Source organism: Protopterus annectens, chromosome 4.part0 (genome assembly GCF_019279795.1).
Source record: "Protopterus annectens isolate FY-2018-M chromosome 4.part0, PAN1.0, whole genome shotgun sequence".
NCBI lineage: Eukaryota > Metazoa > Chordata > Ceratodontiformes > Protopteridae > Protopterus > Protopterus annectens.
In genome coordinates this window covers 127,667,397-127,680,969 of record NC_056733.1, presented here as the reverse complement: position 1 = coordinate 127,680,969, position 13,573 = coordinate 127,667,397, and the positions used below count along the sequence as shown (strand labels likewise).

General features: G+C 44.9%; 1 protein-coding gene across 1 annotated transcript in view; it reads right to left on the bottom strand.

The window, feature by feature from the left end:
* LOC122800226 (dynein axonemal heavy chain 17-like) overlaps positions 1–13,573 on the bottom strand; it is a 17,083,451-nt gene that overhangs the window by 12,305,217 nt on the left and 4,764,661 nt on the right. Inside the window, exon 17 of the mRNA XM_044069720.1 lies at positions 392–532. Within this exon, the coding sequence (XP_043925655.1) occupies positions 392–532 (141 nt within the window). The remainder of the gene's footprint in view (positions 1–391; positions 533–13,573) is intronic.

The following is a 13,573-nucleotide window of genomic DNA, read 5'->3' as shown; positions in this document are numbered from 1 at the left end:
CATAAGAACACAAAAGCATTTATCGGAGAAAATAAGTTTTCCAAAGATCAAACGGGGCAAGGCTCTTCTGTTTAACAACTGAAATTATTCTGATGAAGTAGATGGGAGAAGACAGTTTACAATTCTGTGCTCTCAATGGTTCCATCTTACTGATGAATTAAGGGTAAGAAAATAAATGTTAATGAACAGGTGTGACAAATAAAGAATAAAAATGAATACCCTGAATACAATGATTTACTGTTAAACTCAGATCTCCCTGAAAAAGATCAAGAGAACCCACAAAAATATTTTTTTTCATTTACTTTGTTTCCTTTAGAGAAATTATAAATGATGAAATGGAGAGATGAAAAAACTCATCAGATTAATCTTATACATTAAACAAAATAGTTACCTTAAGCATGGTCAGAATCTTTTCACCTGCTTCTCTAATTGTTGCATAAAATTTGTTTATAGTACTGATATTTCCATCAATGTCCAAAAACCCTTCTCTTTTATTATCTTTTCTTTCAAACAAAGGCACAGCAGACCATTCCTGCAGAAAGAAATTTAAGACTATGCATTTCTTTTCTAACAAATGTTATGAGGGAAAGCTTTTCTCTATCATGTTAACCATTATGTAAAACCATTATTTGCTTTAAAAAGGACACTGTGCAGCTAAACAACAGTTATGTACTTACCATAATTCTAGATCTGTAAGGGTAATTCTATCCTTGCTAACTTGTAAGACTAAGGATGTAGGCATTCGAGATGTTCAGCAAGCCAAACTTTCCCAGATTAAGTACCTCCTTCATCTCATAATGCACTGAGTTGCTCTCCTTCTCTCAGTCTGAGGTTAGCCATGTTAAAGAAAGCACAGCTGCATGAGTGAACTTAGCTGAGCAGTAAATGTTCTAATAGATCACGGTTTCAGTAGGCTAAGCTATTTGGGTCCTACCTCAGAGACTAGCCAGCTTTCAAAGCGTAAGGGCACTTTCCATGTGCTTTGTCAGGAGCCTGAGGGAGCTCCAATAAAAAGACAAGTTAAAGCACCAAAACAGTCAGTTTTTTTGCCTAGAAGGGAGACAACAGCTCTGAAAGGACAACATTAGGAAACAAACCCAATGGCAAACTATATACGTAGTGGCCTATACATCTACACCCTGGAAATACAAAAAAGAAAACATTCAAAACAAAGGGACTGAAGGGTGGGGTAGCAACTGCAACAGTGATTTATTACAATATCTACTGTTATAGGTTCATAGGTTTATAGGTTCATAGGTTTATACTAGGCTATCTGCCCTAGGGCATTTGTAAGCCTAGCCCAAAGTTATGTGGCTTTCACCACCCCTTAAGTTTGAAAGGTACTATGCCCATTAGTTTACCGTGCCTCTGTCCAGCAGTGACACTGAGGTGATCCCCGGGGTAAACCTGCGATCTCCCATCCATTGATCAAGATTTCTCTTGAACAGGGCCAGCGAGGTGCTCTGCCTCACATGTACCGGGATTTTGTTCCACAGCATAGGGAGTCTCTGGGTGATGAATCTGTCCCTCCAGCACGTCCTATTTATAACTGTGTTAAGGTTTAAGTCTCTTCCTCTTGTATTTCTTATGGATTTAGATTTTTTGAGGTGGAGCATGTCCATCAATTCCGGGTTAGACATGGCCTTGTACGTTAGGCACAGGTCACCTATGAGCAGACGGTATGCGACTGAATAGAGCTGGAGTTCCTTCAGTCGGGCAGCATAAGACATATTTTTGAGACCCTTTATCCTTTTGGTGAGGAACTTTTGGGGCCTTTCCAATTGCTGCAGGTGTCGGGTAAGATACATTCCGAATGGGGCATTGTACTCAATCATTGGTCTGATGAGTGATGAGTACAGGGGAACAATGACCTCCCTTGATCTAGATGTGAATCCCTTCATGATCAGGTGGGCAATGTAGAAGGTTTTCCTAACTACCTTGGCAATGTGGGTGTCAAATGAAAGGTTACTGTTATGGTATGGTTATGGTAACTTTACTTACACAACTATTCTATGTTCAGTGTTTAGATCATTGTTGCAGTAGCCTAAGCTATTTGGTTTGAATGCTGTAGCTTAGACACTAAGAAGGGAGAAGCAAAAGTAAACTGAAAATCCAGGATCCCCTGGAAATGGTCCTAGAAATATCTGCTCAGGACCTGGAAAAGAAATCAAGTTTGTAGTTTTCTGTAAAAGTATGTACAGGACACCAAGTTGTTGCCTCTACAAAACTTCTAGAATTCACTCCTTTCCAAAACGCCACTGAAGAAGCTAAAGGTGAAAGCCCCTGTGGTATGGACCCTAACCCTGCCTGGAAGTAGCTTATTGTGAGTAAAACAAAATGTAATATGATGAGATAACCATCTGGAGACAGTCTGCTTTTTAAAGGTTGTCCTTTACTCTGACATGCATTGGAGAAAAACAGCTGGTTAGCTTTCCTGAAGGTTTTAGTTTCATCTAGGTAGTATCTGAGGTGCCTGTGGACATACAGACTGTGAAGAATCTTTACTCCCTTATTCTTGGGTTTTGGAAAGAAGACAAGGAGATTAATAATCTTGCTCAAGGTAAAATCTGAAACCACTTTAGGCACAAAAGAATAGCTAGATATCCTTCTATTCAATGCTGCAGTATTCTTTACATATGGGTTGTATTCTGCCCATCGACCGAAATTCAGGCCTGCATACAAAAGCTTATAGCCACTGCCAGTACGTGGGATGTCACAAGTAGGTACTGACAACGTCAGCCATGAAATGGACGTCCACACATACCATTCTTAGAACTTTTTTGCTGCCTTTCAGAAAGGCTGTCTATTATATACAGTCTGTGGTCAGATTCCTTCGCTCTGCTTCCAGTTTCAGATAAGTACCCCATTGGGTATTTAAAATTTTGCTACTGCCATTTGCTATTGGGAAGTGTTGGTGTGGAAGGTAGATTCCACATAAAAAGAAGTTATGTTCTTACCATAACGTTCCATGTGAATCGTTCATCTCACCTTTGTTCTTACACACGGGTTCGGAGCCGATCCTCGGCTCCGAGTCGGCCACATCACCAGCTCAGCATCTTCGAGAAAGCTGAAGGCACAGTTCTATCCCATGATCCTCCTGTGCTAACCCTCAGATCTAGTTTGCTAACACCAGAAGAATCCCAGTAGTTATTGCGCCTTAAGCGCGTAGAAAAAATGCAACCACACTGTCTGAAACTTTGTCATCAATAGAAGATAAAAGATGCCATCCCTGATGTACACTAGGAAGTTCAAGAATAACAATATCTAGAGAAGACAGAACCCAAATGCAGTCTTACCCGTTATTCGAGAACGCAGGATGGGGTATGGAGGGGGGGAATGTAAGAACAAAGGCGAGATGAACAATTCACATGGAACGTTATGGTAAGAACATAACTTCTTTATGTGAAATTGTTTGATCTCGCCGTTTGTTCTTACACACGGGTAGCGTCCCTAGCTCCTTTATCCTGGGTGGCTCATGGGAGAACATTCTTGAGAACAGTGGAACCAAACGTCGCCCTGTCTCTGGAGTTTTTGTCTAATTTGTAGTGAGCGATGAAAGTATGTGGTTTCACCCAAGTTGCCGCCGCACAAATTGTATCTAATGGCAAGCGGGCGGCATGGGCTAAGGAAGTAGCAATCGCCCTCGTAGAATGAGCCTTGGGTTTAAAGGGGAGTTGTTGCTTTGATTCTGAATATACGAAATTTATACAGTCTGAGAGCCATTTGGATAAAGTAACTTTTGTTACCGCCTTTCCCTTCCTTTGGTCAGCATATGATACAAACAGTTGGTCTGACTTTCTGTATTCCTTCGTCCTAAGTAAAATCTCAGCTGCCTGTGGATGTCTAATTTGTGCAGCATGTATTCCAACTTACTGGAGTGATTTTTGAAGAAGGTGGGTAGTTCAATCGATTGATTAATATTTTGGACTGAACAAATCTTTGGAAGGAAGGACGGATTGGTGCACAATGTTACCCTATCTGGATGAAAATCATATATGGGGGGCGAACAGTTAATGCTTGCAACTCTGAAACTCTCTGGGTGGAAGTGAAGGCAACCAGAAAAACTGTCTTCCACGATAAAAATTTTAGAAGGGTTGTGGCGGCTGGTTCGAATGGGGGCAACATGAGCTGTGATAACATTAGATTAAGATTCCATGGGGACACTGGACTATGAAAGGGGGGAACGGAGGTGAAAGGTACCTTTCATAAAGGCTTTGCAAAGACTGTGAGACATGAGGGAACTATCTCCCTGGCCAACATGAAAATTAGATATAGCCGCAAGTTGTACCCTTATCGTGGAAGTCGATGCTCCTTCATGAAAAAGTGTCGAAAGAAACTCTAATATCTTGTGTACTGGAGCCCCTGACAGATCTATACCCTGCTGCGAGGTCCAGTACGCAAAGCGTTTCCATTTGCTGTTGTATGGCTTCCTTGTGGACGGCTTGTGGTAAGATACAATTATGTGTTGTACTGCAGGGGACAATAAATCTGACCTGGCTAAGATGGGAAGCGGAGCAGCCAAGCTGTCAGTTTGAGGGACTTGAGAGATGTGTGAGGAACTCCCAACGAGTGCGTCAACAGATCTGGCACTGGGTCCAGAATCCACAGTTCCTCCACCTGATGAATTTGAAGGAAGGGGAACCAGATTTGTCGAGGCCAGAATGGGGCTATCAGAATTATGGTCCTTTCCAGACGTTTGGCTTTCTGCAGGAATTTGGGAATTAGTGGAACAGGGGGAAAAGCATAAAGGAGGCCCGGGGGCCAATCATGCACAAGTGCATCCCTGGGGGCACCCCCCGGGGGGGGGGGGGTAGTAGGGAAAAGTAGCTTCTGCATTTGGCATTCAATGGGGATGCAAATAGGTCGCAGCAAGGCTGGCCCTATCTGCGGAAAATCTTTTCCGCGACTTGAGATTTGAGGGACCACTTGTGGGGCAACAGTATGGCTCTGCTCAACCTGTCCGCAATGATGTTGGATGTCCCCGGGATGTGCATTGCTATCAGAAAGCATCCGGTAGACACAGCCCATTGACAAATCCTGAGGGCCTCTCTGCACAATGGATAAGACCTGGTTCCTCTTTGTTTGTTTATGTACCAGACTACTGACATGTTGTCCGTCTGAACTGTCACTGTTCACAGAGACAAGAACTTGTGAAAGTGTTGCAACACAAGAAACACTGCTCTCAGCTCTAGGACATTGATGTGCAGGTTGTACTCCAAGTTGGACCATTGACCTTGGACTGTTCTGCCCTGAAAAAGTCCCCCCCACCCTATCAGGGAAGCGTCCGTGGTTACAGTAGCTATAGGACTGGGCAACACAAACGGTCGGCCTACTGTTAGGTTCTGACTGTGCATCCACCACAGGAGATCTCGTTTGCAGGAGTTCGTGATTAAGATCTCGTGAGATAGTGGAAGTTGTAGGTACGACTATTGAATGAATAGCATCCATTGAAGGATCCTCATGTGCATCCTGCCTAGGGGAACTACAATAAGAGCGGTTGCCATCATTCCTAGTACTCTCAAGACTTGTTGAGCAGGGACTCTCTTGCTCTGAAGAAGGATAGAAATTTGATTTCTGAGGGCTGATACTCTTAGTGGGGGGAGATTGATTCGAGCCAGGGAAGTGTCTAACTCTGCCCCTAGAAATGAGATACTCTGTGAGGGCGATAAGACAGATTTTCCAAAATTGACTGTTATGCCCAGAGAGGAGCAAAGGTTGATGGTGTAATCCCTGGCTTGCACAAGACGATACTCGGTGGTGGCGGACAGGAGCCAGTCGTCTAGGTAAGGAAACACTCGGAATCCCATTTGTCTCAGGTGAGACTCTACTACTGCCATGCATTTGGTGAACACCCTGGGGGCTGAGGTGAGGCCAAAGGGCAGAGCACGAAACTGGAAGTGACTGGCTCCCAGCCGGAAGCGCAGGTGATCTCTGGACACTCTGGCCATTTTGATATGGTAGTACGCGTCTTTGAGATCTATACAGCACATCCAGTCGCCGTCCTGTAGGAAAGGAAGGATCGACTGTAGCGTGACCATCCGGAACTTTTCCTTTTTCACGAAAGTGTTGAGTCTGCTGAGGTCCAAAATTGGCCTCCAGTCCCCTGTTTTCTTTGGAACTAAAAATAATCTTGAGTAAGTTCCGGATCCTTTCTGGTCCGCCGGGACTGGTTGGATGACTCTGTTTTCGAGCAGCCTTTTTATTTCTACGGCTGCCTGGTCTCGCAGACTGGGTGGAACATCTGGGAGCTTTTTGGGGGCAGATGGAATTTTTATAAATGGAATAGTGTAGCCTCTGGTAACTATGCTTTTTACCCAGGAATCTGATGTAAGATTTAGCCAGGCCACTGGGTATAAAGCCAAACGACCCCCGACTGCCTCCAGAGTAGGAAAGCCGGGCATGCACTCAGGAGTGCTGAAAGGGCCTCCCAGAGAACGTATCTCTGTCGCCCTGATTCTGCGGACCCCCTCTGCTGCCTGGACGGCATCTTCCATTTCAACCCCCTCCTCTGCCTCTGGAGGGGGCATCACTCTGTGTGGGCTGAAAGGATCCCTGAGTCTTTCGGAACCACATTTTTCTGCCTCTTTGCCCTTTGGGGTATGGTCTAGATGGGGCGGAAAAATGGACCCCTACAGCAGACAGGGTTTTCCCTTCTTGCTCGCACCTAGTGAGAGTCTCCTTTACTTTGGGACCAAACAGTGAGGCACCATCAAAAGGGGTGTTAGCAAAGGAAGACTTGAAGGCTTCTGCAAAGGAGCATAGGCGCAGCCAGGATTGTCTCCTCAGAGCAATTGCTGAGGCTGCCGCCCTACTTGAACCTTCGGCTGCATATGAAATGAGCCTCACGAACGAGTTAACTATGGAGTTGAGGGTGTTAAGGTGTGCTGTCACTTTCTCGGAGACAGCAGCATCTGTATTGCCCTGGAGAGTATCTCCCAGTTCCTTGAGGAGATCTCTCTGTAGACGCGTGAAGTGTGTAAGGTAGTTCAGCGATCGCATGGAAAACGTCTTGGAACTAAAGACGCGCTTCCCATATCTGTCCATCGTCCTAGAATCCTTATTAGGAGGATGGACAGAGGAAGATGATTCAGACATTTCCTTTTTAGTGGCTGCCGCCACCACCATAGTATCCACTGGCACTCCTTTAGTTAGATAGCTTTTATCTTGAGGGGCCGTGATATACTTGTTGGGTCTGCAGGGGACCGGTTCCACTGTATCAGGTGTCTCCCACGCCCTTCGCACTATCAGGTCCATGAGTTCGTCAAAGGGAGGGGTCACCCAGGAGGTAGAAGGTTGAGCCCCAAATGCCTTCAGCAATACCGATTCGTCTACAGAAGGGGTAAGGGTCTGCCAGTCTCCCCTCTGTTTCAAGATTTCCAAGATGTCAGCAAAGGAGACATCTTCAGAGGGGGACCATGGGGACCCTTCTGCTTCATCCAAATCGGTATCAGAGTTCAGAGATTCCTGTGGGGAATCAATGTGCCTCCTCTTGCACAATCTTTTCCTTGGTACATCCTCAGAGGGGGCTTCTGGGGAGGCATCCGAGGAATCAGGGGTGCCCTCTGGGGCTGGCTGAGGCATTGGGTCTCGACGCTTTGTAGGAGCCGAAGGTACAGAAGCAGAACGAGGACCCTTTGGGGGAGGAGAAGAAGATGCCGACGACGTATGTGTCTGTTCAGACAAGACCTTCCTCATGATGTCGAAGGCACCGCTGCCCCGGCTCGAGGATCCCATCGGTTCCGAAGAAGCCGGTAGTTTCCCCGGAACCGGGACCATGGGCTCCGACCCTGAGGACGGATCTGAGCTGATCTGAGCCAAGGCCCCGAGGGGGAGAGTCGGAACCGATAGTTCGGTTCGACTCTCCGCCCCGGAACCTAGGAAAGATCGTCGGCTCCAAGACCCCCCGGGCTGGTTCCGAAGGTGTCGAGGCCAACGGTGCCGATAGCGCTATTGGAGGCTTCGGCACCAAGGGTTCTACAATCATCGGCTCTTCAATTTCTGGCTCCGACGACTCGACAGGTCTCGGAGGAGGATTTGTCTCGGGGGCGAGAAGAGCCTCGAGTTTCTAAACCAATTGGGACGAAACTTCGATTAATTTGGACAGAGCCGAGTTCTCCATTAGCTTCTGTACCACTCGGTCCATGTCGGAGTCGGAAAGTGGCCTCGAAGAATGGGTCGAAGGGGCCGAAGCCGTCACCGAGCGAAGGATTTAAGAAGGTGGTACCTCTGATACCGGCTCCAATACCTGAGTCTCAATCAGAGATAAGCATTCGACGCCCGACCCCGAGGTCTTTGGAGCCAGTGTCCGAATCTGAAAAGAGGTGCTCGGAGCCGAGGACTTAGGCTCCGATACTCTTGAAGACTTGGACCCCTTCGAAGACTTGGACACTTGTTCAGCCTTGTCAAGGGCCTCATGAAATTTGTGTTTTAATAACCCTCTGTCCACCAACTTCCTGCGCCTTTCTAGCATGACCCTCCCACTGAAGGAATAACAGATGGAACAGTCTTCCTGCAAGTGGAGAGGGCCAAGGCAGTAGACGCAGGAAGAATGGTTATCAGTAATGGACATCTTTTGTCCACACTGACACCTTTTAAAGCCTGACTTGGCTTTTTCAGACATAGTATCTAACCTAAATATACAAAATTCTAACAACACACTTATTTATATATATATATATATATATATATATATATATATATATATATATATGTGTGTGTAAATATAATAACACACTACAAACACTTGTAAAAGTAAGAATAATTCTTATCTCTAATATATATAAAAAGAGAAGAAAATTTTTAAAGTAGAAATTAACAATTTTAAAGCTTACTGTCAGTCCTGATAGAATTTTAACAAGGCCTTAACTAAGGTAAGAATTTACTAAACTACTATAAACTACTTTAACTATAGAAAAAACACACTCTGTAATAAGCTATTACACTAATAACTACTTTTAAACTACTTTCTAACTATTTTAAACTATTTTTGACAACTACAATCTTCAAAAAAGATGAAAAAATACTGGCCCGAGCCCTCACGATGCAATTTGCTGCTAGCGGCAAACTAGATCTGAGGGTTAGCTCAGGAGGATCATGGGATAGAACTGTGCCTCGAGCTTTCTCGAAGATGCTGAGCTGGTGATGTGGCCGACTCAAACCCGTGTGTAAGAACAAACAGCGAGATCGAACAATTTCACATGGATAGTCACAAGCTTTGTCTGTTTTGTTTGGGGCCTAGTCACAATCACTGTTCCTGTTCTATTTGCCAGGCCTTCTTACCTAAGACTTTGTGAAGCCATCTTTCAGCCTTAAACCTTTATTTAGAAAATCAGAGACTCAAATGTCTGGCTAGGGACATGATGAAGGGTTCTAGGGGTCTTTTGACAGAGCTGAATTTGAAGAGGAAGGTAAGCAAGCTTAAGACCTGAATCTTCTTCTGCGCCACCTACCTCCTCCGACATTCCCCTTGAGGTTGGTGAAGACCCGGTGGTATGGCTGGAAGTCGAGTCCGCTTCTTTGGTGGGTATCTCTGGGGGAAACCATCAAGAATGTGGATCCTAACACATCCGAGGCCATGCAGGTGTTCAGTTCAGGTGACTTGGAGTAACCATGGCTCATTCTAATGGAGGACTCTGGGACCACACCTGCCAACCCCCACCTAGGGATCTATCAGACATTAGGCCTATGTTCGACCTCTCTCCTCAAGTGGAGAAGCCTGTTCCTTCCACTCCACAGTCAGATTGGGATGCATTTTCACAGGGTCTTATTAAAGCTCTGATGGCTCTGAGGCCTACAGCTTCTTCTTCTTCCCTCCCTATTCCAGTGTTCACCTCTTCTCCAGTGCTGGCTTCTGGGTCTGAAAGTTTTTTCCTCTGGGCAGGCTTCTGAGGTGCAGGTAATTGAATCTGTCTCTGAAAATTCCCCTTTGGATGAAGACTCCCTGGCATACTCCACCCAGATTCCTTCCCCTTTGGAATATGCTTCACCTGAGCAGGGGTACGATGGGGGAGATTCCCCTATAGAAGAGCTTTCTTTTAGGGAAACTATTAATAAGATGAGGGAATTTTTAAATGGGATTCCTCCCAAATTTCAGAAGCACAAAAACGTTACTATGAGCTTCTTCAAATGGAAGTCCTTGGACCCTCTGCAGTTCCGCCTGTTCTTCCTGCTTTCTTGGATACTTTTGCTTCCACTTCTAAAAACCCTGATTCCCAAGCCCTTGCTCCCAAGAGACCTGAAAGATTTTTTAAGGTCCCAGATGACTGCATGTTTCTTTATAAATGCCCCTCTGCTGACCCAGCTGCGGTCTCTACTGCTACTGACAAATCTTCTCATTTGTCTTCTTCTGCTAAGCTGCTTCCCTCTGATAAGGAGAGCAGGATTTTGGAAAGGCTAGATAAAAAGATATATACTCCATCCACCTTAGCTATTAGTGCTATTAATTACAAGACACACATGTCTAGGTACTTCCTGGCTTTGCTTTCTCAGGCAACTCAGGCTTTGTCCAAATTACATGACTCAGAGGTTAAGTCTCAGGTTCTCAATCTGTTGTCTGCATCTTCTCAGGCATTCCATTAGGTGCAGCTATGATGCAGTGGAGGTTTCTACCAGGGCTGTGGCCTCTGCATCTGTTCTTAGATGACATTTATGGTTAAGGCTCAAGTCATTACCCCAATGACATAAAGGCCAAACTGCTTGATGCTCCTTTAGATAACTCTGCCCTTTTTGGTTCAGCTGCTGCAGAACTTTTTAAATCTTTGCAGGAAAAAGTAAAAGAGCTCCAAGATTTAAAACACTTGCTTGTTTCCCCAGTCCCAAAATTCCACAGGAATTACCCTGCCAAGACTTCCTTTGTCAAAAGACCTCCTCTTCTGCTTCTGCAGGTTCTAAGTCTAAGAAATCTTCTAGGAGAGCTCCTCCATCAAAATCAGCTGCTCCTGTAACTCCTTCTTAGCAGCCTTTTCAGGCCAGACTTGGCTCTCTGTGACAACCAAGCCATTTTTCCAAGTCATATCTCTGTCTCTTCGCCGCTCCCTCCCTTTCAGCCTGGATGGAGATCACTCAGGACTCCTGGGTCCTTTATATTATGGAAATAAAAGTTACTTTATGACTTGGAAGACTCTACCACCATTCCTAGGAATCCCTCGACCCCCTTCTAGCCAACTTCATCTCTTTCTTCATCTCCTAGCTGGATTACTAAACTTCTGTAATAGACAGCTACGCTCTACCAACAAAGCCCTGGTAGAAAAAGTTCCTTGAAAAATAGCTCTGGGGATTCTGTTTTCTGCAACGAAGTTAATAAAGTCTGGAACACCCTTCCCCCGACATAGGACTTCAAAACAGTACTACAACTTTCAAGAAACAACTCAAGACATACTTCCTTAACAAGTGGTTATGTAATTGCACTGCCCCTCCGATAACCCCTTAAATAGCTTTTCAGCTACTATTTCCTTAAGCTGCTTTTACGGCCAATATTACTTTGACCCCAATCAATGTTCTACTTTCTCTTATGATGGCACTTCTAATGCCAGTCTTCATTGCAAACTTATTTGCATCTGCAACTGTAACTTTTCAATTGTTGCTTTTTAAATGTTATTACTGTTTAACTTAAGTAACTATTTTTACTTTTGACTGCTACTCTTGATGTTTTTATTATTGCTGTAATTTTTAATTACTGTACGGAGCTTTTCTCCCCGGGCCTCTGCTGAAAACGGACACAAGCTCTCCAGTCAGATTATCCTGGTAAACAAATGTTAAATAAATAAATAAATTCTTCAGTTGCTAGCTCAACTCCTCCACCAAGGTACAATCCAGGTTGTTGGTCCTGAACAAAAACGGAAGAGATTTTACTCTTGGATGTTTCTTGTCCCAAAAAAGGAGGGTCCTTGGAGGCCTATCCTAGATCTCTCCCATTTAAACACCTTCCTGAAAGTGCCTTCTTTTCGGATGCTTTCTCTGCAAACTCTTTTTCCTCTGGTTCCTTAAACTCCTTCTTGGCTTCTCTGTATATTAAGGACGCTTACCTACACATCCTAATTCAAGTTTAGTACAGGAAAGGACGTTTTACGTTTCTTGGTGGGTTCTTTACACACTCAGTTCTCTGCCTTACCTTTTGGTTTTTCCACTGCTCCAAGGGTCTTCACCAAGTGCTTGGCTCCAGCCATTTGCCTTCCTGAGGATTCAACAGATCCAGGTCTATCCCTGTCTAGTTGACCTTCTTTTTCTGGCCAACAGCTTGGATCATCTAAGGTTAAACCTCACATTAGCCATTCCCTTTCTTCAGAAGTTGGGATTCACTGTAAATTTAAAAACATCCACTCTTACCCCTACTCAGGACCTCATTTTTCTAGGATGCAGGTTCAGGACAGACCTGATGATGGTTTTCCTCCCCTCAGACAAGGTTCTCTCTCTTACAGGCTACATGAAGACCCTTCTGCCTCTTCCATCCATCTCAGCCAGGGAATTTCCAGGATTGCTCATGGCTTCCATGATTCCCATGCTCAATTTTGCAAAGCTGCACATGAGGATGTTTCAGTGGTTTCTGAAGACAACTTGGTCTCAGCATGCCCATCCTCTGGATGTCCTGGTCCCTCTTCTCCCTCACCTGAAAGCAGAGCTTCTTTGGTGGATCCAGCAACTATATCAGAATTCAGGCCTTCCTCTTCTCATGCCTCATCCTTCTCAGCAACTCTTCACAGATGCCTGAGATTCAGGTTGGAGAGCAACCTTTGCTTCCACCAAGGTTCAATGTCTTTGGTCCCCTGCTCAACAGAGGAAGCAAATCAATATTTGGGAGATAAGAGTTTTGATTCTGGCCTTGCAAACTTTTCACCCTCTTTTCTTGCCAGGTCCTCTAAAGATTGTTACCGACAATACCACTGTCCTATGGTACATAAACAATCAGGGCGGGGCCAACTTTTACCTTCTTTGTTCATAGGTTCATACTAGGCTATCTGCCCTGGTGCAATTATAAGCCTAGCCCGATTCTGTATGACTTACGCCACCCCTTGATTTGAGTATACTGTGCCCTTTTTAAAGTTTAGTTTACTGTGCCTCTGTCTAATAGTGACACGGGAGTAATCCCTGGGACAAACCTACGATCCCCCATCCACTTATCGAGATTCTTCTTGAAGAGATTCAGTGAGGTGCTCTGCCTCACATGAACTGGAATTCTATTCCAGAGCGAAGGGAGCCTCTGGGTTATGAACCTGTCCCTCCAGCAAGTTCTATTTATTTCTGTGCTGAGGTTCAAGTCCCTCGAGCGTGTGGCTCTAAGGGATTTAGATTTACTGAGGTGGAGCATGTCCATTAATTCTGGATTTGACATAGCTTTGTATGTCAGGCATAGATCGCCTCGAAGTAGGCGGTATGCAACTGAGTAGAGCTGAAGTTTTTTTAACCGAGCAGTATATGGCATCTGTTTGAGACCCTTGATCCTCTTGGTGAGATACTTTTGGGGTCTTTCAAATTGCTGCAGGTGTCGGGTAAGGTACATCCCAAAAGGGGCATTGTATTCAATGATGGGCCTGATGAGGGATGAATAAAGGGGCACGATTACCTCTCTTGATCTAGA